The sequence below is a fragment of the Mandrillus leucophaeus genome, unplaced genomic scaffold (genome assembly GCF_000951045.1).
Source record: "Mandrillus leucophaeus isolate KB7577 unplaced genomic scaffold, Mleu.le_1.0 Scaffold130, whole genome shotgun sequence".
NCBI lineage: Eukaryota > Metazoa > Chordata > Mammalia > Primates > Cercopithecidae > Mandrillus > Mandrillus leucophaeus.
Window position 1 is genome coordinate 2,451,467 of NW_012101255.1, and position 24,048 is coordinate 2,475,514.

The following is a 24,048-nucleotide window of genomic DNA, read 5'->3' on the forward strand; positions in this document are numbered from 1 at the left end:
CCCAGAGGCCTCCCTGGAAGCTGACTCTGCCATGTTTCCTGTACAGCCTGGAGAACTGTGAGCCAATTAAACCTCATCTCTTTTAAAATTACCCAGCTCAGGCCAGGCGTGGTGACTCACACCTGTAATCTCAGCACTTTGGGAGGCTGAGGCAGGCAGATCATTTGAGGTCAGGAGTTCGAGAACAGCCTGGCCAACATGGTGAAACCCCATCTCTACTAAAAATATAAAAATTTGGCAGGCATGGTGGCGGGTGCCTGTAATCCCAGCTACTCGGGAGGCTGAGGCAGGAGAATCACTTGAACCTGGGAGGTGGAGGTTGCAGAGAGTCAAGATGGAGCCACCGTACTCCAGCCTGGGCAATGCAGTGAGACTCTGTCTCAAAAAAACAAAAAACAAAAAACAAAAACAAAACAAAACAAAAAAACCAGTCTCAGGTATTTCTTTATAGTAATGAGAGAATGGACTAATAGAGCTGCGGAATTTTATTTTATTTTTTTAACTTTTATTTTAGATTTGGGGGTACCTGTGAAAGTTCGTTACACAGATAAACTCCTGTCATGAGGGTTTGTTGTACAGATGCTTTTCTGCTCCTCGCCCTCCTCCCACCCTCCATCCTCAAGAAGACCCCAGTGTCTGTTGTTTCCTTCTTTCTGTTCATAAGTTCTCATCATTTAGCTCCCACTTATAAGTGAGAACATGCAGTATTTGGTTTTCTGTCCCTGTGTTAGTTTGCTAAGGATGATAGCCTCCAACTCCATCTATCTTCCTACAAAAGACATGATCTTATTCATTTTTATGGTTGCATAGTATTCCATGGTGTATATATGCCACATTTTCTTTATCCAATCTGTCATTGATGGGCATTTAAGTTGATTCTGTGTCTTCAGAATTGTAAATAGTGCTGCAATGAACATTTGCATGCATGTGTTTTTATAGTAGAATGATTTCTATTCTTCTGGGTAGGTACCCAGTAATGGGATTGCTGGGTGAAATGGTCGTTCTGCTGTTAACTCTTTGCAGAATCACCACACTGCTTTCCACAGTGGTTCAACTAATTTACATTCCCACAAACAGTGTATAAGTGCTCCCTTTTCTCTGCAACCTTGCCAGCATCTGTTATTTTTTGACTTTTTAATAAAAGCCATTCTAATTAGTGAGATGGTATTTCATTGTGGTTTTGATTTGCATTTCTCTAATGATCAGTGATGTTGAGCTTTTTTTCATATGTTTGTTGGCCACATGTACATCTTTGTTTGAAAAGTGTCTGCTCATGCCCTTTGCCCACTTTTCAGTGGGTTTTTTTGTTTTTCTCTTGTAAATTTGTTTAAGTTCATCATAGATGCTGGGCATTAGACCTTTGTCAGATGCATAGCTTGCAAATATTTTCTCCCATTCTGTAGGTTATCTGCTTACTCTTTTGATAGTTTATTTTACCATGCAGAAGCTCCTAAGTTTAATCAGATTCCATTTGTCAATTTTTGCTTTTGTTGCAATTGCTTTTGATGTCTTTGTCATGAAATCTTTGTCAGGTCCTATGTCCAGAATGGTATTGCCTAGGTTGTCTTCTAGGGTTTTTATAGTTTTGGGTTTTACATTTAAATTTTTAATCCATCTTGAGTTGATTTTTATATATGGTGTAAGGAAGGGGTCCAGTTTCAATCTTCTGCATATGGCTAGCCAGTTATCCCAGCATCATTTATTGAGTAGGGAATATTTTCTCCATTGCTTGTTTTTGTCAGGTTTTTTGAAGATCAGATGGTTGTAGGTGCGTGGCCTTATTTTGGGGCTCTCTATCCTGTTCATTTGGTCTATGTGCCTGTTTTTGTACTGGTATCATTCTGTTTTGGTTACTGCAGCCCTATAGCATATTTCAAACTTGGGTAACATGATGCCTCCAGCTTTGTTCTTTTTGCTTAGAATTACCTTGGCAATTTGGGCTCTTTTTTTGTTCCATATGAAGTTTAAAATAGCTTTTTTCTAGTTATGTGAAGAATGTCATTGGTAATTTGTTAGGAATAACATATAATGATATTGATTCTTCCTATCCATGAGCATGGGATGTTTTTCCATTTGTTTGTGTCTTCTCTGATTTCTTCAAGCAGTGTTTTGTAACTATTATTGTAGAGATTGTTCACCTCCTTGCTTAGCTGTATTCCTAGGTATTGTATTCTTTCTGTGGTAATTGTGAATGGGATTGCCTTTCTGATTTGGCTCTCAGTGTGGGTGTTGTTGGTGTATAGGAATGCTAGTGATTTTTTGTATCCTGAGACTTTGCTGAAGTTGTTTATCACCTGAAGGAGTTTTTGAGTTGAGACTCCAGGGTTTTTTAGATACAGAATCATGTTCTCTGCAAACAGATATAGTTTGACTTCCTCTCTTCCTACTTGGATGCCCTTTATTTCTTTCTCTTGCCTGACTTCCCTGACCTGTACTTCCAGTACCATGTTGAATAGGCGTGGTGAGAGAGGGCATTCTTGTCTTGTGCCAGTTTTCAAGGAGAATGCTTCCAGCTTTTGCCCATTCAGTATGATGTTGGTGGTGGTTTGTCATATATGACTCTTATTATTTTGAGGTATGTTCCTTTAATACCTAGTTTATTGACAGTTTTTAACATGAAGCAGTGTTGAATTTTATCAAAAGTCTTTTCTGCCTCTATTGAGATAATCATGTGGCTTTTGTCTTTAGTTATGTTTATGTGATGAATCACATTCTTTGATTTGCTTATGTTGAACCAACCTTGCATCCCAGGGATGAAGCCTACTTGATTGTGGTGGTTTAGCTTTTTGATGTGCTACTGGATTCCCTTTGCAAGTATTTTGTTGAGGATTTTTGCACTGATATTCATCACGGATATTGGCCCGAAGTTTCTTTTTTTGTTGTGTCTCTGCCAGGTTTTTGGTATCAGAATGATGCCAGCCTCCTAGAATGAGTTGGGGAGGAGTCCCTCCTCCTCATTTTTTTTTTTTTTTTTTTTTTTTTTGAATAGGTTCTGTAGGAATGGTACCAGCTCTTCTTTATACATCTGGTAGAATTTGGCTGTGAAGTCATCAGGTGCTGGGATTTTTTAGTTGGTAGAGTATTTATTACTGATTCCCTAAATAGACCAATAATAATTTTAGAAGTGGAATCAATTTTTTGGTTCAGTCTTTGGAAGGTGTTTGTATCCAGGAATTTATTTAGCTCTTCTAGGTTTTCTAGTTTGTGTGCATAGAAGTGTTTGTAGTAGTTTCTGACGGTTGTTTTTATTTCCATGGGGTCAGTCGTAACATTCTCTTCATCATTTCTAATTGTGTTTATTTGAATCCTCTCTCTTTTCTTCTTTATTAGGCTAGCTAGTGGCCTATCTATCTTATTAATTTTTTCAAAAAACCAGCTCCTGGATTTCTTGATCTTTTGAATGGTTTTTCGTGTCTGAATCCTTCAGTTCAGCTCTGATTTTGGTTATTCCTTGTCTTGTACTAGCTTTGGGGTTGACTTGTTCTTGCTTCTCTAATTCTTTCCATTCTGATGTTAGGTTGCTAATCTGAGATCTTTCTAACTTTTTGATGTGGACATTTAGTGCTTTAAATTTACCTCTTAACACTGCCTTACCTGTGTCCCAGAGAGTCTGGTATGTTGTATCTTTGTTCTCATTAGTTCCAAAAAACTTCTTGATTTCTGCCTTTATTTCCTTATGTATCCAAAGTCATTCAAGAACATGTTGTTTAATTTCCATGTAATTGCATGGTTTTGAGCAATTTTCTTAGTCTTGACTTCTATTTTTATTGTACTGTGGTCTGAGGGTGTTCGATATGATTTTGGTTCTTTTGCATTTGCTGAGGATTGTTTTATGTTCAATTACGTGATTGATTTTAGAGTATGTGCCATGTGGTGATGAGAAGAATGTATATGCTGTTGGTTTTGGGTAGAGAGTTCTGTAGAGGTCTATCAGATCCATTTGGTCCAATGTTGAGTTCAGATCCTGAATATCTTTGCTAATTTTCTGCCTCAATGATCTAATACTGTCAATGAAGTGCTGAAGTCTCCTACTACTATTGTGTGGGAGTCTATATCTCTTTATAGGTCTCTAAGAACTTGCTTTATGAATCTGGGTGCTTCTGTATTGGATGCATATATATTTAGGATAGTTAGATCTTGTTGAATTGAACCCTTTACCATTACGTAATGCCCTTCTTTGTCTTTTTTTAATCTTTGTTGGTTTGAAGTCTTTTTTGTCTGGAATTAGAATTGCAACCCCTGCTTTTTTCTGTTTTCTGTTTGCTTGGTAGATTTTCCTCCATCCCTTTATTTCAGGCCTATGGGTGTCCTTACATATTTTATCTTTATCTTTTCATCCAGTCATCCAGCCATCCATTCATCTGTATCATTTTTAACCAATAAGGACTTTTAAAAGTGCAACCACAACACCATTAACATAACCAATAAAATCTATAACAATGATAAAATATCATCTAATACACAATCCATGTCCAATTTTCCCTCGCTATCTCAAAATCATCTTCTTAGAATTGGTCTGTTCAAATCACAAACCAGATTCAGAAACAATAGCCATACATTACATTTTATTAATATGTCTCTTAAATTTCTTTTAATCTATAACAGTCAGGAATTTTTATGTCTTCATTTATCCTTCCAATTATTAAAAAAAAAAGTATTTATGTATTCATTGAATAGACAAGGCTTGCAGAAAAGTGAAAAAAAACATTTTAGTACAAAAAGGTACATGATGAACTGTTCCTCAGTCTCCCTTCCCAGAAGCAATGTTACCACTTTTGTAGAAATAGTCTCTGCCTAGACACACATGCCAGTCCCTAAGGCTGCTGTAACAAGGTGGTTAAGAGTGAGAACATGAATTCAAATTCCTATTATGCCAGTAAGTATAAATCTTGGGCATGGCACATGGCCTTTGTGCCTCAGTTTTTAATAATGGTACCTATCTCATAGGGCTGTTGAGAGAATTAAATCAGATAAGTGCTTAAATAATTATTAATATTTATTATTATTCACATTCCCTTTTGGCTTTTTTCCCAAATAGCAGAATGGTGCACATATGTCTTCATTTATTTGGCTTGTTTTTTCACCTCACATCACATTTTGATGAATAATCCATACATGTTATTATAGATTTGGTTCATTCTTTGTAATCATTGACTAATATTCCATTGTATGAATATGCTACTGCTAAACATGTACGTCATTTTCAACCTATTCTTATTATCAAAAAATGCTGCAATGAATATCCTTGTAATACTTTATTGGATTCATGTGCAAAAATATTCATGGGATAAAATCCTGAAAGTTAAATTGCTTCGCTAAAGGATATGTGCATTTTAATGCTTTATAGATATTGCCCAGCTGTCTCAAAGGAGGTTATACCAATTTACACTCCCAAGAAAAATGCACAAGGGTCCCCATTTCCCTGTACCCTAGCTAACACAGGATATTGCTAAATGTTTTCATCTTTGTAAACATGATGTGTTGAAAATGGTATCTCATAATTTTAATGTGCATTTTTCTGATTGTGAGAAGATAAAGGAAATGTAGTGCAACTAAAACTCAGCAGTCAAATGACCTGCCCGTGACTCCTGAGTGAGGACACTGGTAAACACCATCAGGATCCAAACACCTCTGTATTTACGAAGAGGATGCTCCCTACTGGATAGCACTAAGCTTATTACATGTATGTACATGTGTAGTTAGTTAGTTACACCCAGCAGTGGTGAAGGGCTTGTTCTGAACCAATCAAACTTTCTCTCCTGGCCCCCTTCCAGCATGTGGTCAGGAGTAGAGTGTTGTGGCCATGAAACATGCATTTGTACAGATGACTGTTTACTCCTCCTTGAAACATTTTTTTTTCCATTTGCTTCCCTGCTGTCTCACTCCTGGGTCTGCTCCTAACTCACAAATTACTCTTTTCCCAGTCTTCTTGGTTGGCTTTTCTCCTTTTCTGTGCTTGTAGACATGGGGGAGCTCCAGGGCTTCTCTCTTGAACTGCAGCTTCTCCCTGGGTTCATCTCCTTGGGATGTCTATTCCAATGGGGTTAAATACCAGGGCTAGGACTACGGAGAGGTCATGGAGGCACCTAGCACATAAAGTTTAAGGAAACATTCTTTATCGGTCCCATGCAAGTACAGGACTGGCCCTGGAGAGTGACTACTACCTTACCTTTTCCACCCTAGGCACCTTGTTTGCCTTACCCTAGTCCCAGTCCTCTTAAACACCCCAGTCTTCTGCCTGGACCTCCAGAAACATAAATCCTATTTGACATTTCTACTTGGAGGTTTTAAGGAAACTCAAATGTAAAACATCTAAGACAGAACTCTTGCATCACTTCCCATCCTGGTGCCCAAGCCTGTCTCTTCTACTAGTCTATCTCAGCTAACAGCATCACCATTTATTCAGTTGCTCAGGACAAAAATTTTGGAGTAACTCTTGACTCTTCTTTTTTTTGAGACTGATTCTCACTCTGTAACCCAGGCTGGAGTGCAGTGGTGGGACCTTGGCTCACTGCAACCTCTGCCTCCCAGGTTCAAGCGATTCTCCTGCCTCAGCCTTCTGACTTTGTGATCCGCTCGCCCTCGGCCTCCCAAAGTACTGGAATTATAGGTGTGAGCCACCGTGCCCGGCCTGGTTTCCTCTTTTTTTTTTTAACAAGTCCTATCTTCCATCTCTAAAATGTATCCCAAATCTGACAGCCTCTCCCACTGTAGGCGAACCCCTATCTCTCACCTCTGTAAATAGCCTCCCTTAGATCTCTGGACATTTGTCCTTCCCCACCCCCTTGTGATCACTAGTCAGCATTCAGAAAGATTTTTTAATATCATGAAGGAGAACATGTCCCTCTCCTAGTTAAAATTCTCTAGTGGCTTCCTAATAAATTTAGAATAAAAAGCTGACTCCTTGCCATGGTCAATAGGCCAGGATCCAGTGGGTACAACAATCTGATCCCAGCACAACAATCCACTTCCACCTCCTCACCATTCACCAGGCTCCACTGCACTGGCTCATTCCTGCCTCAGTTGTGCTTCTTTTCCCTGGAAAGCTCTTCCCCTAGATCTTCAAGGGGTGATTTCCTTCTCAACATTCAGGTGTCAGCTCGTGTCACTTTCCTGACCACCCCCATCCATTCAGAGATCACTCAAAATCCCATTACTCTATTTTATTTCTCTATCATATGTTTCACTATTTGAAACTATCTTGTTGTTGATGCAGGCTATTTTCTTGACCCCTTCACGGGACTCACAACAGGGGTGCCCCATTTACTCAGCCTGCCCCGCGAGTGAATGAGTGCAGGAACCAGCTGGCTGCTTTAGTGCTGTCAGGAGCAAACTCCATGCAGGCCCTGCAGCAGCATCCAGGTGGGGGTGCCTGTGACCCCAGGGCCCCAGAGGGTGTGTGTGTTACAATGCTCTCTTAGCTCCGCCATCTGCAGACAGCAGTGTATTGTCAGCTCAGTGGGGCTTTTGCTTCATCACGTGGGGTGGCTGCCCTCTGCCAGTGAGGGCAAAGGGCCAGGGTGACAGTCTTTTGGGGTACCCACAATTTGTGCATCCTGAATTCTTGTTTGCTGCCCAAGAGAAATGAGGTCACACAGATGAACTGAAGGATTTTGAATGCAGAGAATTTTACTGAGCAATGAAAGTGGCTCTCAGCAGAGAAGAAGCTGAAAAGGGAATGGGAAGGGCAGGTCACTCTCCCCTGAAGTCAAGTCACATCTCTCCAATGTCCAGCTACCATTTCTGAAGTCAAGTTGCCTCTCTCTGATGTCCAGCCACTTCTCCTCTCTACTGGCTGAGTCTGGGGTGTTTATAGGCAGAGGATAGGAGGTGGGGCAGGCCATACATAATTTTGGAAAAGGCAACACTCTATTAGTAAAAAGACATTATTCAGAAAGAACCAATTGGGAAAGAATGGGCACACAAGGATGGAAGTTTTCACTTTGAACTGCGGGTTTCAGGCTTTTCAGCTCAAAAGTGAGGTTTTTCCACGGACCTGCCCCTGTCTGCCTAAAATTTCTACACCTCTATCATTGTTACCACTGGATAACAGCTCTCCTATAAAGTTCAGGGACTTAAAACAAAAATTTACTTATTCACCTGGACAGTTCTTCATAGGGCCTCTCCTAACTGTTACAGTTACATAGCAACTGGGTTGGAGTCATCTTTTCTGGGCTTGACATCCAGGACAGCTTCTTCCCTTGTGTGTCTGGTGCCTCAGTGCTCCTCCAGGCAGCCTTTCTCTCCAGAAGAGTAGCCTGGACTTCTTGGCAACTCAAGCTTCCAAAAGAAAAAAAAGCAGAGACTGCCAGTTCTCTTATCAAACTGGCCTGGAACTGGCACAATGTACTTCTGCTGCCATATTCAGGAGGTCAAAGCAATCAAAGACCAATCCAAGTTCAAAGGCATTGGGGAAAAAATTCTACCTCTTAAATGAGAAGCGACACATGTATCGCCTCTCAAAAGGGGGGAAAGCATTGATTGCGGCCATCTTTGGAGATAAGCTATTGCATTTATTTGTTTCTTTACTTTCTAATGGTCTGTCTTCTCCCATTAGGTTATAAGCTCTGTGAGACAACAGGAACCCTGTCCATCTTGTTTTATGGCTCTACTTCCAACACCTAGAATAATGCCTAACACACAGTAGGTGCTCAGTAAATGACTTAAGCACTTGATACATGTTTGGAGAACTAAGGTAAACTGAATTAAACTTCTCCAGATTGGTCCTGCCAGATTTGCTGAGGCCAAGCATGCTGATGCCTCACCAGAAAAAAGAAACCCTAAAATGTAGGGTTTTGCTTTCTCTGCAAACAAGAAAAACTTGCCCTGAACACAAAATCTAGAAATAGATTTGGCATGTTTTCTACGTGGAAATATTTCCCATAGTACCAGAAATTACTTTCCCACAGCTTTGTGCTACATTAAAATATTGAAGTTGACTGAAAATATCTCCATTCTTTAATCTTGGTGTAGACTAGAAACAATTTTTTTGTAACGAAGTAAATATCAAAACTTCCTGATGTTTGAACACCCCAGATATCTCCAAACTTAAAATATCATTGCAAGTTAAGATAGATTTTTTTAAATGATGACTGAGAAAGGTCATTAAAAGCTTGATTATTAAAATGTACAGATTGGGTTATAAAGCCAGCACTTATTTGTTTAAATCACTACATACGACCAAGCTCAGAAAATAAATTACCTCAAATCTCCTCTTTGCTAATTTTTACTGGTACACTCTATAAAATGATCCTATCTTTAAACCTTTGTGTAAACCCCTTATAAATTAGTAAGTGAGAATGTATTCATCAGAAGGATTGTAGTGATGTTTGAAATTTAAAAAGAGAGATTGAATTTTAAAAATTATACTTGCAGACTACTGCTAATGAAACTTCTTCTAACCCTAGTTTTGTCTTATCTTCAGTTTTTCCAGATTTGCTCAAAGCGATCCCAGTAAGCATCCATGTCAATGTCATTCTCTTCTCTGCCATCCTTATTGTGTTAACCATGGTGGGGACAGCCTTCTTCATGTACAATGCTTTTGGAAAACCCTTTGAAACTCTGCATGGTCCCCTAGGGTTGTACCTTTTGAGCTTCATTTCAGGTAAGTACAAAATTCTACCTCTGAAGACAAATGTGCTTTTCAATATGTCGAAAAGATGATCTACCTAAATATAAAGTTATAATCTTAACATATATACATGGATGCACACTGTAGTATCATATATAATAACAAAAAGTGTGGAAATACCACGCTTGTTCAACAGTAGGGAATTCAATAAATACTTTATGAGTGTCTATATGAATAACTATGATGCTGACATTAAATTATATTTTTGAAGATGTAATCAAGAGGATAAATGCTTGTCTCAAAAAGTTACATGGAAAAAGCAGTACGTAAACTTATATAAACATTGTGAACCTAATTTGACTATATATATAAAATATAGAGAATATACATATAAAATACTTATATGTATATATGGGGACTATATATATATATGAAATAGATAGGTAGATGATTGATAGATAGATAGCTAGATAGATAGATAGATAGATAGACAGACAATAGAGACTCCAGTGTGTTGGTTATGGTTGTCTCTGACCCATGACACTATGGGGTACTTTTATTTTTGCTCATACTTATCAATATTTCTCAGTGTTCAATAATGTGCTATTATTTATACATAATAATAAAAATAAATAAAAAATAAATAAATGGCATCAAAAAAGAGTAAAAGGCCAGTGTTCCCACATATGAGCAGCCATGTTCAAATCTGTAGATACTTTGTGTAGCCTAATGCACTAAGTGTATCTGGGCAAGGATAAACTCTAAAGCCAGAAATTAGTTCATCAATAAACATGTGTTACTCAAGAGCCAGGGCTGATGGAAAAGAATATAAAACCCAGTCAGTGCCAAACGGTGCTTACTATCTGCAGCTGGGAGATGGAGAAAGATGAGAAAATGAAAACTGTGTTTATAATTTATATGTAGCTGTTCTGTAGGAGATCTCTGACTTCGCCCCATTCTAAATTTGCAAAAAGATCCAACACTTTGTCAGATTCCTGGGAGGCAAGTAATTTTATTGATGGTTTCATGGAGAGATACAGAATGATAACAACTCACACAAAGCAAACAATGTAATGAAAATCTCTATTCGACTGTTTCTTTTTCTCTCGAAGTTGCCCTTTGGCTGCCAACCACCAGTCACCAGGCTCAAGGTACTTTCTTGCTCTTGACTCTACTCCCTTCTCTCACACAATTCAACCCCAGCCACAAGCGTGTATAGATCTCTTTCTATAAAACAAAGCCCTGTAGTTAACAGGTCACTCGCAGTGTAACCTCTGTTCATTGTTACTTGTGCACACTGCTTGGGGTCTCATGCCATCCACATCCTGCTAATCACATTATTCACCCAACCAAAGTATATCCTCCAGTGGAGATTCTGCTAATAATTTCTTTATATTTGTCACAAGTATATAATACCATTTTAAATTGTACAGATGATTACCCTATAAGGGAAGAGTCTAAGTCTTTCACATCTTTGTATCTCTGACAAAAGCATTCAGCATGAAGCTCTGTACTCAGTGGACAATTCAATATGAATTTGCTGACTTGAAATAGCAAGCCTAGAAAAGAGCTACTAACTTGGTCACCTAGACAGAACAGGTTTCAGCAATCAGAATTCAGATGAGATGGAACTGGCAGAACAGGTGCTTTGAAGCAATAGGACATGAGCCAGTGAGGAGTGGGATGGAATATCATAAACGAAGGCCAAAGGCATTGCAATCAGGGCAGAAGAGCCAAGAGCACAGGCTCAGGGTGTGGGCAGACAGAACGAGAAAGTGATTCAGTCACAGGTGAAGGTCCAGATGAGAAGAGAGAGTTGGGATTACTTCTGCTCACCAAACATCCAAAACCAAACTGGTGGATCTGGGTGGTGTGCTGTTTTGCTGATAACCATTACACATGATTTTAACAGAAGGAATGGAATGTAAAGCAGTGGTTCTCAGACTGGAGTCCCCAAATGAGCAGCATCTGCATCATCTGGAAACTTGATAAAGCAGCAAATTCTCAGGCCTTACCCTAGACCCACTGAATCAGAAACTTGGGGGTCTGGGGGAGGATGGCCATCCGTATTTGAACAAGCCCTTCAGGAGATTCTGAGGCTGGCTCAAGTTTGAGCTATAGGGAGTTGGTTCAACAGGTGTTGGCAGACTGACAAACAAAAAGGAGACCCCGAGGTAACTCCAAGATGGTAATGTCAGAAAGCAGCTTCCACCCCTAGGGCTTGGGGGAACCAACAAAAGAGTTTGGCATTGTCAGAACCTAGAAGCTTGAGGAGAGACCCCACAGCATTGTGTTTAAGACCTTGAGGACTTGGCTCTGGGACACCACGAGGGGTTTCTGTGAGTGTGGAAAAGGTTGGACACTCCCCAATTGCTGCCACCGGGGAGAACTACAAGTGAAGTGGAAGGTGTGGGCCTTTCTCTCTTTTCTTTTCTTGTCTTCCCTCTCCCCCTGGTGCTCGTGTTTGACAGAAAACAGCTGAAAAGGCAGAACTGGTTTGGGAAGTCTTGACCTGGCATCATAAAGCAGAGAAAAGCAAGGCTGGAGTGAAGGTGAGACGCAACAACTTATTAGCAGCACAGCCGTCTAGCGCTCCAGCTTCTGAATGAAATTCCAAAGAACAGCCCATTTGGAAGACAAATTATTTGACAGTTCTGACAGACAACCAAACTAACAGCATTTGAAAAGCGAGATGACTCAGAGAATACAGAATTTAATCCAAATCCCTGATCTTATCCCTGCCTTTGGCCAAGTCTAATGCAAGGAGAACCTGAGCACACAAATATATGCGGAAACGATCAGGACCTCTGCCTGCATTCTGTTCCGTCTCACCCACCCCCAAATTTGTTGTAAAAGCTTGGGCTCAATAAAGTTTTGTGAATCACGGAAGGAAGAGAAGGGGAGAAAGGAAGGGAAGGAGCCAGCTCCAGATCTGTGTCTTGCAGAGGATAAAGGCCCAGTGTTTTTAGATCATCCAGTGTTTGCCGGAAATACTTATTTTTTAAATATCAAAATGTTCAATAACTCAAAAAAAAAAATACTGTTACGACAAAAAAACACACTTGAGGGTGAGATGGACTGACAGTTTGTGACCTCTGGGGATAAACAAGTCACTTTGGAATCACAGACTTCCTCATTCCCCTTAAATCCCATATGGTACCCAGAAGCCCTTGGAACTTTGGAAATGTTTATTCACAGTTGTAATGTCCATGCAGACTCTGGCTCTAAGCCCCAATTGTGTAAGGGTAGGGTTTTGTAGCCCTTATCCCAAATATTCTAAATGTGAGCCAATGCCTTACATACTCAGAGGCCAGAGACTGCATTAGGGGTCCTTTATTTCACATATGAGTCACATTCCAATAAGAGACGCCAGAGGTCAGCTCTCTTCCACCGACTGGTTCTCCTCCCTTGTTTCTCTCGCCAGTGTGTGCTGCCCAGGTGGCAGTGCTCACTGTCAGCAGAGAAGAAAAATGCTTTCCTCCTTGGACCTCTTTTCTCTTTTTCTCCTCCCCACTCACATCCAGCTTCCCTAAGCTTCCCCCTATCCTTGTGCTGAAGTCATTCTACGGTCATTTCTTCAACTGTCTACTTCTCTGTTGGATGGGCACCCAAGACTTGGCATCCAGGGGCATGCAGAAGGGGGAAAGGGAAGGGAAGGGAAAAGAAGTCCTCCCAATTGTCTATCTGGAACTTTCCACACTGCCCAGAGTACTGCTATGGGCATCTCCTTTTGTCTCCCGATGTGGTGCATGCCAGACCCAGCAGGTAGAAAAGGAAAGAAAGCAACCCGTTGGACCAGGCCAGCAATGGCTTCAGTCACACAGCTCGCTCATACTTATGGCTTCATATTCTGTTGCCTCCTGAACAAGACATTTCTTCCACTCTCACAGCCTCCAGTTTAGCTCATATTCCTCAACATTCTCCATGTAATATTGTTGCATGAAACCCATGCAAGTCAACCAGTTTGCTCTTTCTCATCTTGTCATTTACAAACTGGTGCTGAGAAGTCTTTTTCCCAAGGTAGGATTTTAGTAAGACCTTCATCATCCCCCATAGTTCATTTTGGGCAGTGATTCTCTTCTTTGACTGTACATTAGAATTATCTGAATAACTTTCTAAAATGACTGATCTCGGGTCTCACACAACACTCATTAAATTATAGTCTCTGGGGGTAGGGCTTGGGCACTGCTATTTTACCTTAAGCTCTCTGGAGTCATTCTAATTTGTAGCCAGTGCTCAGGGTTGTAATATAGGTGAATATATTTCACATATTTGTCAAACATTGGCTGAGTGCCCACTATGTGCCAATCATTATAATAGGCACTGGTGATCCCACAGTGAATCAGGCACACAGTGCTGTCTTCATGGAGCTTGTAGTCTAGTGGGAGAGTCAAACAAAAGTGTATTTCAATAATTAAGTGATTACAGATTGCAATAATTACAATAAGGGTGATAAACATGTTGCTATAATATGCAATAGTATGGCCTTTCACCAGACATTTCTTAAAGAGGAAATCATCTATCGGACACCTTTTAAAATCTCATCTAATTTCAAAAGTGTACATAAATAATTAAGTTATTATAGTTTGCAATAATTACAATGAGGGTGATAAACAAGTTGCTATGAAAGAGAATGATAGCAGAGGTCTGGCTTTGATATGGTGGTCAGGGAATACTGCTCCAATAGCTGAGTTCTAAAGCTAAGAAGGAACTGAGAACCTTCACAGAACATCCCAAGTAGAAGACGAAGCACACTGAAGACTCTAGGGAAAGAGATCTGCTTGCTGTAGGAACCAAAAGAAGGCCAACGTGGCTAGGGGCTGGGTAGTGAGGGGGAAGTAGCACAAGGAAAAAATGAGGTTAGAGAGATCAGTTCATACCAGTTAATGTTGGACCTTAAATATTAACCATGGTAAGTCTTTTAGAACTGATTCTAATTGCAATGAAAAGCTTTTGAAAGATTTTAAAGAGATGTCTGATAGCTGATTTACCTCTTTAAGAAATGTCTGGTGAAAGACAATACTATCGCATTGGAGGTGAAAAAAGATGAATGGATTCTAAAAACATTCTGAAAGTACATTCAAAATATTTTTCAGGTAGCTTATGCAACTAATAAATACTGGTGGCATTATGGATAAGACAAGGGAGGAGCAGGCTTGCTGTTTAGGACAAGAAAAAGGTGGGGAGAAGAACTCAGCACTAAAAATCATGTGTTCCATTTGGGGCACGTCAAGTCTGAGATGCTGTGAGACAACCAATTGGAGATGTCAAGTAAATAGTCAGTTACATGAATCTGGAGTTCAGTGAAGAGGTCTAGAAGAAAGACATAAATGTGGGCATTATTAGGATATAGATATTATGTAAAGCAATAAAATTGGATGAGATCACCTAGGGAGAGAACGTACATAGATAAAAGCTGGCCTAGGACCAATTCCTGAAGAACACTGACAGTTAATTTTTTGGTTGAGGAGGACGAGAAGCCAGCAAAAGACACTGAGTAGCAATGTCCAAAGAGAAAGAGGAAAAAGGAAAACTGGGATATTATGGGTGTCCCAGAGGGAATGTTTTAAGGGTACCAGTCAGCAGTGAGCTTTGTGTAAAGTGGGCCACCTGTAATAGAGGTGCGGGCAGGAGAAGGCAGAATAGGGAAAAGGGGGTGAAAAAACTTCCCTCAAGATTTATAATACAGTGGGAGAAAGAGAGAGAGAGAGAGAGAGAGAGAGAGAGAACTTAAGGAGGTAGAGGAAGAGAGAGAACCAAAAAAGAGGGAGCTGAATATAGAAGCAATTAGATTCACAGTTTTCAGTTGCAGCACTGATATTTGAGTGGGGGCCTTTTATATGTTCCATTCTAGATGTTTTCCAGTTGACGGGAGAGAGCCTTACCTAGATCTGCATGTAGATGAGAGTAGGCCAGCTGGCAGACTTGACATGGGTCAGTGGTAGAACATCCTAGTAGTTCTGTGAATACTCTCTGCGAATGACATGAAAAGTATTGGTTCAGGCCTTTTGGAGGTGATAAAAGCCACCAAAATGTGGACTTATTGCAAATTGTATTTGTTACCATTTGCAATGATTATAATTATTCTCTTATATATAGCATTTCTTACGTATAGCTTCTCTTACATATAGCATCAGGAGTTATGCCTTCTCTTACATATAGCGTCTGCTATGAGTTATGCAAGCAAGGCAAACAAAATTGCTGCCTTTCTTTAAAAAGAGGATGCTCCTAGTATGGGCCTAACTAATTATGATAATTACAGCTATGGCATGGAACATAAGCACATTCATATACACAAAGAAAAGAAAACAAAGAACAGTTTAAAAATAGAACACTTACATTATATATCAGTTTCAGTATTAATAATAACCTGGACTCTGAAATATGTCTGGGGCACATTATTCTGCAAATGGTGGTGAAAAAAAATCCGCATCTCATCTCTACGCCAATCCTTATGGAGGCGCACTTTTTCAGAAGTTCAAGAAAGAGATACAGGGATGTCCAGTCATCAAAGCCACAGAGCCTGATGAAGGATAAAGGATTTGTGGCAGGAAAACCCAGCAATGAAAATATTCTGCTAGTTTCTCAGAACAGAACTTAGAAAAGAGGCCACAGAAGGAAAAGAGAAGTAATGTTAGACAGCTGATGTTGGCAGTGGGCAAAGAATTTCATTTTCGTATGCAGGGAAGTGGCTGAATGGGCAGTGTTGTGAGGAATCACATTCCAGGTCATTCATGTCCACGGTGTGGTAGGAGGACCGTGTTTCATCTATTTTGTACATGGCCCAGCCATGACCTTGTGCAAGGAAATGCTTAATCATTTTCTATCACAGTTGCAAAGAGATTCTTGCCCTACTCAGAATGTATGTCTTCCCTCCTGTTTCATTTAGAGTCACAACCCAAGTCCTTGCTATGGCCTCCAAAGCACCACTTGATGTATCTACTTCAGAAATACACACAGACAGCTCACCTATTTCTATCCCTTACCTTCCTCCCCTCTTCACTCAAACCACCTACTTCCTTTGCATTCACTCTTCCTTCAACCTGAAATAATCTTCCTCCAAATATCTACCTTCTCACTCCCTCACTTCTCTCAAGATGCACTTAAATGTTATCTTCCCTATGAGGCCTCCCCTGGCCATCCCTCTCCAGCCTTCCTATCCCCCTTCTCTGCTTTATTTTATTCTCCTTAATATATATCACACTCTGATAAACTATTGAATGTACTTATCAAGTTATTGCCTCTCCCTCTTTTTCCATTGTCTCCATCACTGAGAGCTCTGTGAAGAAAGGGATTTTTACCTGTTTCATTTAGTGCTGTACCCCCAGTTCCCACAACAGTGCAATAGGCACTCAATAAATAGTTGTTGAATAAATGAATAAAACAGAAGTAGCTAAATATTTTCTGGTAACAAATGACATTCTTCTGAAAATGTCATATTTTCAGACATATTTCTGAAAATAAATTCAAATTAGATAGACATTGTATTTTTAGATCATTTCTTCTTTGCATTAATCATCCTTCTCAATAACATAACATCTGTAAAACTTAGGTTAGATATGGGCTCTTCAACTTTCCATTACAGAAGATAAAGTGAAAAGGCTAGACTCAGTGGTGTTATTCCTTCATCTACATCTATCCTTTGGAAACACATGACCAAATTGCTTGCCATCACAATCTCAAAATCTACTCTTTGGTATTAACTCTCTTCACTTGTCGCTCTGTCCCTTTCTAGATGGTAGCCATCGGTCTCTGGAGCAGTGTAGACTCAGAACAACTTCTATTGGGGGAAGAAATTATTGCTGGTGACCTTACTTTCAATTACCAACTTTCAAGTGACATTGGCATAATTTTAGAGAAAAGTAACACCTACACTTGTAAAGTTGTGGCTTTCCCACACCCATTTATCATCTTTCAATATTCCTTGAAAAGGAAATTATCAATTTATCATTCTATATTGGCAATGAAATGCCCCTAATATCTGTCACCTATAAGACAATTGAAGATGATGTGTTGAAAGCTTTCTGAAAATGTTGATCATTACTTTAAATGGAATTGAAATTCCAATTTATTATTTCCCAAAATACGATCTTACTGATAATAGGATAACATTTCAGAGATTTCTTCCCCTTCGAGGACCCAAACCCATAGTACTTCTGGACTCTCACAGATCCTGGCAGGGTGTTCCCACTCATAAAAGCGTAGATGCCCTCAGGGTCATGCAGGGATGAAGAAGCAACTCTCAATGGCTGTGTCCTACGTTCACATATAGTAAGGACTGGGGGAGACCGGTGCTCAATTCTGCAGTCTCAGACAGCTGTCAGAGGAGAGTCATGAATGTGCAGTGTCTAGCACATTACAAACGTTTGTTAATTGACTGATCATTCATGGTGTGACAGCCCTATAACTCAGCTATCCTATTCAGTCAGAAATTAACTCAGTAATCAAAGTCATTAAAAGGAAGAAAAAAAACCTACAGCACCAGCCAGATGGTGGGGAAATCAGACGGATGAAAGGAAAAATGGCTGTAGGTCATTGAGTAAGACACTGGGCAGCAAAACCTGGGCCTTGTGCCTGGTTATACTCCAAATTATAGCCCCAGCAAGGTTTGGCAGGCTTTTCAAAGTCCTGGCTTATTCTAACCTTTCTTGGGAGCAGGAGCAGTGTTGGTCAGATGGACAGACACATAAGGAATCTGTCCAAATGGCACCATGTGGATTTGGGCTCTTGGTGTACATGGATAACTGGGAAAAAGAGGAGAGAGACATGTAGGACTGATCCTACCATTTGTGAAGTCTTGGGCAAGAGTATGAATGAAAACCCACTTCTCTTCCCCTGCCTGGCTCCACTGCACACGGTAAAGAACCTGAAGCATATGAGTGTGGACACTGTACCATGTATCCAAGCTCTGAGCATGCCTCTTGAAACAGCTATTCCTCAGCCACCGTTTGACCCTGAGAGGACTGACCCAGGAGAAATGACCACATAGGCCTTGAAAATGGGCTCAGGGCTATTTATGAAGTAAATTCTGGGGTCCCAGGAGTATGGACTAAAATGTGAGTTGGGCACGCCAGACGGGTATGTTCTATTGACTTCAAGGATTCCTTGTGCTATGGGAAGGAACCTCTCCAGAACAGAGACAGAGCAGAACCCTTTAAATGTGGAGCACAAAGCAGGAGCCCCTCTTGCTGGATTCAAAGGGTCGTACTGGAAGTGGGTAGGTTTAGTCCTATTCTCACATCACTCATATTCCTTACACACTTCTTTTATAGCCTTAGCAGCCATGCCACAAAGAGAAACTCTTCATGCGTATCTTTTGGTCCATAAGTCATAAATAGTTATCCTTGATCCCGTGTCTTTTTTAGAGCTATGGACAGAGAGAAGCAAAAATATCCCAAGTTCACACTGAGTTGTCTCCCTTCATATCTCTTATCCCTTAGCAGTCACTGAAAGGTTATGAGACTCAGGCTGGGTTTCTATCCTCTGGCCCTGAAACGACGATGCTGACCTCGTGATCAACCCTAGAACCCAGAGCAAGATCTCAGACTGTCCTCTCTACTACTAGACAGCACACTTTGTTTTGGGGGCTGTGTGCTTGAAATATTAGCTATGGCAAAAGACTTTGAGTCTTATGACACCCCAAGTAACTTTTACTTTAGGAATTTGAAGTACAGCCTTGCTGTAACGCTGTCTCCTTAACAAAGTACTACCTTTAAAATATTTAACAACTTGAAAAGGAAACCGAGCTTGAATTTTCCTTTCAGGTGCTCAGGAAATAGTGTTTCACTTCTGTCTGAAATTCACCATCTCCTCAGACAAAGAAGGCTCTTATGGTAAAAGCAGTGGCATTTTCTCCACAATTTTCGAATAAAAGATAAAGAGAAAACAGCACTGCAGCCTTTTTGTTAGGATCTAACAATAAAGCAATAATACGGTTTTGCCAGGGGAGAGCACTGGTTTTAAGCTTAGAATACAAAAATAGGCTGACAAAATTTTACAAAGGAATAGTCTCAGCTACCACTCTGAGGATAGTAGAAAGTGAAATTTCAAGAAAATTACATTATGCAATTATTTGATGATGATTAAACTGATGGGCCAGTTCTATGTGAAATTCTAAAGTAGAAGAAATGTGATGTCGCCTTTTCTGCTCACCTCTCCCCTCATTCCTACCCCCAAATCTCTACCTCTACCCCAAACCCAGCCTGACCTTTGGGAAACAATGGGGGCTGTCACCTGCATGATAGCTCCTCTTGCCTGCAACGCTCTCCCCACACAGTCCAGCATCCCTCTGCTCAGCTAACTTTTCCTACAGCTCCTTCTGGCTGCTTCTAAGGACACTTCCATGATGCTGCCCACCCTCTCAGTAACAGCCTCCCTACTACCCGTTGATTACTAACCACTGTAATTGGTTAGTAATTGATTTTATGTCCTCCGCCCAATTATACTCCATGGGAGCAGAAACCATGTGTATTTTCTTTAATGTTTAAATCTCCACAACTGTCCCCTATATAAGTCTAATGAATAAATGAATGAGTGAATTAATGAAAAGAAACTCAAGCCATTATGTTGCCACTCCTAGGATATTTGGATTAACTTTAACTGAAGAGTAAAAAGCATTTACCTGTCCTAAAGGAGACATAAAATCAGTGGAAGAGTATCCGGAGGAAAAAAAGACACTGTGATACGTTCTTTTATATTGCCTACCCTGATGTAGTCAGGTGTTCCTGATATGGGGTGGGCTGAAGATTTGAAATAAAATTGCCTAATTTGACATAGTAAGTGGAGGAATCAGGATTTGAAACCAAATTGGTTTGACCTAAATCAAGCTATTATGATAAGGACTTGCAAGAAAAAAGGAATCCATAAAAACCATATGAATAGCTACCAATTAGTAAGCATTTATATGTGTCAATGACAATGCCAAATGCAAATCATGCTTTATTTATTTTAACCACCTTTTATAGATGAAGAAACTGAGACCTGAATATTAAAATTGCCTACTTTTGCATAATAAGTAAAGGAATCAGGGTTTGAACCCAAATTGGTTTCACCTAAGGCAGAAAACTATGCCAGCAAGTCTCCTATTAACTGGAACCCTATTGTGGTGGCCTGGGGTAGAACAGTGGCTGTGGAAGTGCTGTGAAGTCCTGGTCATCCCATGTGCTCCTGATCTGGTCCCTCCTGCCACCTGCTTCTGCTCCCTGTGCCATCCACCCATCTGGAAGTCTCCCATTGTCCATCTTCAGGGGAGACACTCACCAGAGCTTCCAGCTTCCAGCCAGTATGGAGTGCCCCTGTCCCACAGCAATCTCACCCAAATCACAGCTACATCTGTTAAGATTAGGCTACCAATGAGTGATAGATGAGGGGGGAAAATAATAATAGTGTACTAAATAAAACAATTTTTTTTTTTCTTACACATAAAAATCTGGAGATTGAAGTCCAGGGCTGGTCCAGAGACTCCAAGATCTGGGATTTAGACTCCTTCTTTCTTGTTTTCCCACAGCGTATTGCTTCCATTTCTGGGACCACATTGGTCCAAAATGTATGCTGGAGCTCCAGCCATTGCATCCATATTTCAGCCACAGTAAGGAGGAAGCAGGGAAGAAAGGACAGGCCCCTAATACCTGTATAGTTCAAGAAGACTTTCCCACCCATACATCCCAACCACCCTTAGTTGAACAATGCCGTCTTAATTCAAGACACTCACATGTCTAGCTAAAAATCTGAATTCTGTTACAAACAAGGAGAATAGAGATGTGCGCCCCATCAACACCTTATCCATAGCTACCTTTGTTCAGGTTTTCCTTTGTGCCGCTGTGGCCAAGTGAAAGCCGAAGGAGCCGTGGTAACCCTTCTGAAGGGAGGCCCGGGGCCTTTCACAAGAGGTCGCATGATTGGCCTTTATCCTGCATGGCTGTGAAGTACAGAGAAATATTTTCTCTTGAAGCCACATCATAGCAGTGGCTGCTTTGTAGCCTGATTCCACCATTATGCCTTTAAAGTGCTTAGCCATTCAGCCTTCACATCATGCGAAGAGGAATATCTCCCAGTCTTTGTAAGATCAGCGTAATTCTAACCACCTCCTTACCCCCCACTGCACTCCTACACACACACACACAGATCTTCTTCACTCAGAGCAGAACCATAACCCAAGCACTACTACCTATAGATTGAAGAATCAGGCTCATGATTACAAATATGCAGTATTTTTTTTGTGGAGAATGTAAATGGGGATGATGGTAAGAGATTTCCTTGGTTTACACATTGACCCTCTTCCCTGGCCCTTACAGTCAGGAAATATTTGTCCCAACATGTTGTTTCTTCTGTTGCAGGCTCCTGTGGCTGTCTTGTCATGATATTGTTTGCCTCTGAAGTGAAAATCCACCACCTCTCAGAAAAAATTGCAAATTATAAAGAAAGGACTTATGTCTACAAAACACAAAGTGAAAAATATACCACCTCATTCTGGGTCGTTTTCATTTGCTTTTTTGTTCATTTTCTGAATGGGCTCCTAATACGACTTGCTGGATTTCAGTTCCCTTTCGCAAAATCTAAAGACACAGAAACAACTAATGTAGCTGCAGATCTAATGTACTGAAAGGCAAACCTTTCTATAATTTTACAAGGGGGTAGACTTGCTTTGGTCACTTTTAGATGTGGTTAATTTTGTATATCCTTTTAGTCTGCATACATTAAAGCATCAGGACCCTCCATGACAATGTTTACAAATTATGTACTAAGGGTACAGGCTGGAAAGTAAGGCAAGCAGAAGGAAGGCTTTGAAAAGTTATTTTATCTGGTGGAAAATTGCTTGACCCAGGTAGTCAAAGGCAGTTGACTAGAATCGACAAATTGTTACTCCATATATATATACACACATATATATACACACACATATATATACACACACATATAATATACACACACATACACACACACACACACACATATATATACACACACATATAATATACACACATATATACACACACACACACATATATATACATATATACACACAAATGAAAGTGTAAGATGCCTTTCCATCAAAAAGGAATCAAAAGGCACATGGAATATATTTTAATAAAAACAAATACTATTTCTGATATATCCACACATTTGTTGCCACAGATTTCAGAAAACTGACCTGGAATCGCTTTCCTAAAACAGTTGTGTATTAAATGAACATCTATAAAATGTATCAACCCACTTTTTTAAAAAGTTTGTTTAAAGTATAGTCTTAGGCCAGGCATGGTGACTCACACCTGTAATCCCAGCACTTTGGGAGGCCAAGGTCGGAAGAACATTTGAGCTCAGGAGTTCGAGACCAGCCTGGGCAATATAGTGAGACCCTGTCACTAACAAAATTAAAAAATAAAATAAATATAAAATATAGGTTTTTTAAAAGCATAGTCTTATTAACCATGTCTGTTGGTCAAAATTTGCAAACTCTAAAAGAAGAAAGAACCAAGCTTAGGGTATTTTTCCTCCTGTGCCTGAGTCCCAGTTACATTCACGACAGTACTTTCAATGAAGATAATTGCTGGGACCACTGAGGAATCATGAAAAATGATCTCTACGAGTACGCTTGATGCAAAAATGACTCATTGGGGGCTGTTTTTCTAGCTATAGTGTCTTGAGTACTAATATGCAATTATGAAAATTATATTAAATCTGGGATTATGATGGTATCACTGTGTCATCTTGGTCTTGGTCTGGCTGTCACCAAGCATGACCCAGGTCAACTTTTTTTTTCCCTGAATTACCCATCAAAGTGATCTGCAGCTGACTAAAGGCCACAGCTAAGCCTGGAACTGACCCTTCCTTCATCCTCAACCTGCTGTCCTCCAGAAAGTACCAACGAAAAAGCAGAGAATGACAGCAAACAGATCACCAGGCCTCTGACCACAGATGCTGGTTACTCAGCAGCCCTCATATAATAGGTTTGAAAGTGCTCCTTAAGATAAAACACCTTTTCCCTTTGGAACTATTTACAAGGATGAAATAACCATATACCTGAGAAATAACTTACTCTGGTGTCAATTTGCTGTTTGCCAGCAGACATCAGAACACACCGAGTTTCCAGATGCTGGTTTTTCCCCTTAAATCAGAAAACACACCTGGAGAATTTCTAGAAGAGTACAATTCAGTCTAGCTGCAAAGGGGATTTTTTTTTTGGTAACAGGCTAGAGCCCAGTTCTGCAAGTCTACAGCTGAAATGGTCCAGTACAAAAGCACTGGAAATGAGGAGTGGGCTGGGAGGACAAGGACCATCTCCTGTGTGAGGAGTTGGCTGGAGGTGCCCAAGACCAGGTACCCTCTGCACTCTCATGGGATCCCTCTCTGTCTTCTTGGAGTTTTGAAAAACTCCTTCGAGCGCCAGCCTTTTTTCTTTAGAAAGCAAGTCTCCAATTGTTCTCTGTTCTGTAAAAAGAGAAAGAAAAGCTGGAGCAGCTGCTGAAAAATCTAATGAG

The 24,048-nt window shown here is 40.3% G+C and overlaps 1 protein-coding gene across 3 annotated transcripts in view; it reads left to right on the forward strand.

The window, feature by feature from the left end:
* The window catches only part of CLRN1 (clarin 1), a 44,017-nt gene extending 20,637 nt beyond the window's left edge, over positions 1-23,380 (forward strand). The window contains exons 1-4 of one of the 3 annotated variants that reach the window (XM_011972759.1): positions 7,282-7,362; positions 9,425-9,604; positions 21,907-22,043; positions 23,360-23,380. In XM_011972759.1, coding sequence (XP_011828149.1) covers positions 7,338-7,362; positions 9,425-9,604; positions 21,907-22,043; positions 23,360-23,380 — 363 coding nt within the window. In that variant the 5' untranslated portion in view covers positions 7,282-7,337. Of the gene's footprint in view, positions 1-7,281; positions 7,363-9,424; positions 9,605-10,683; positions 10,723-21,906; positions 22,222-23,359 lie in introns of those variants that run through there. The other 2 variants (XM_011972757.1, XM_011972758.1) reach the window with 2 other exon arrangements.
* The last annotated feature ends 668 nt before the right edge of the window (positions 23,381-24,048 follow it).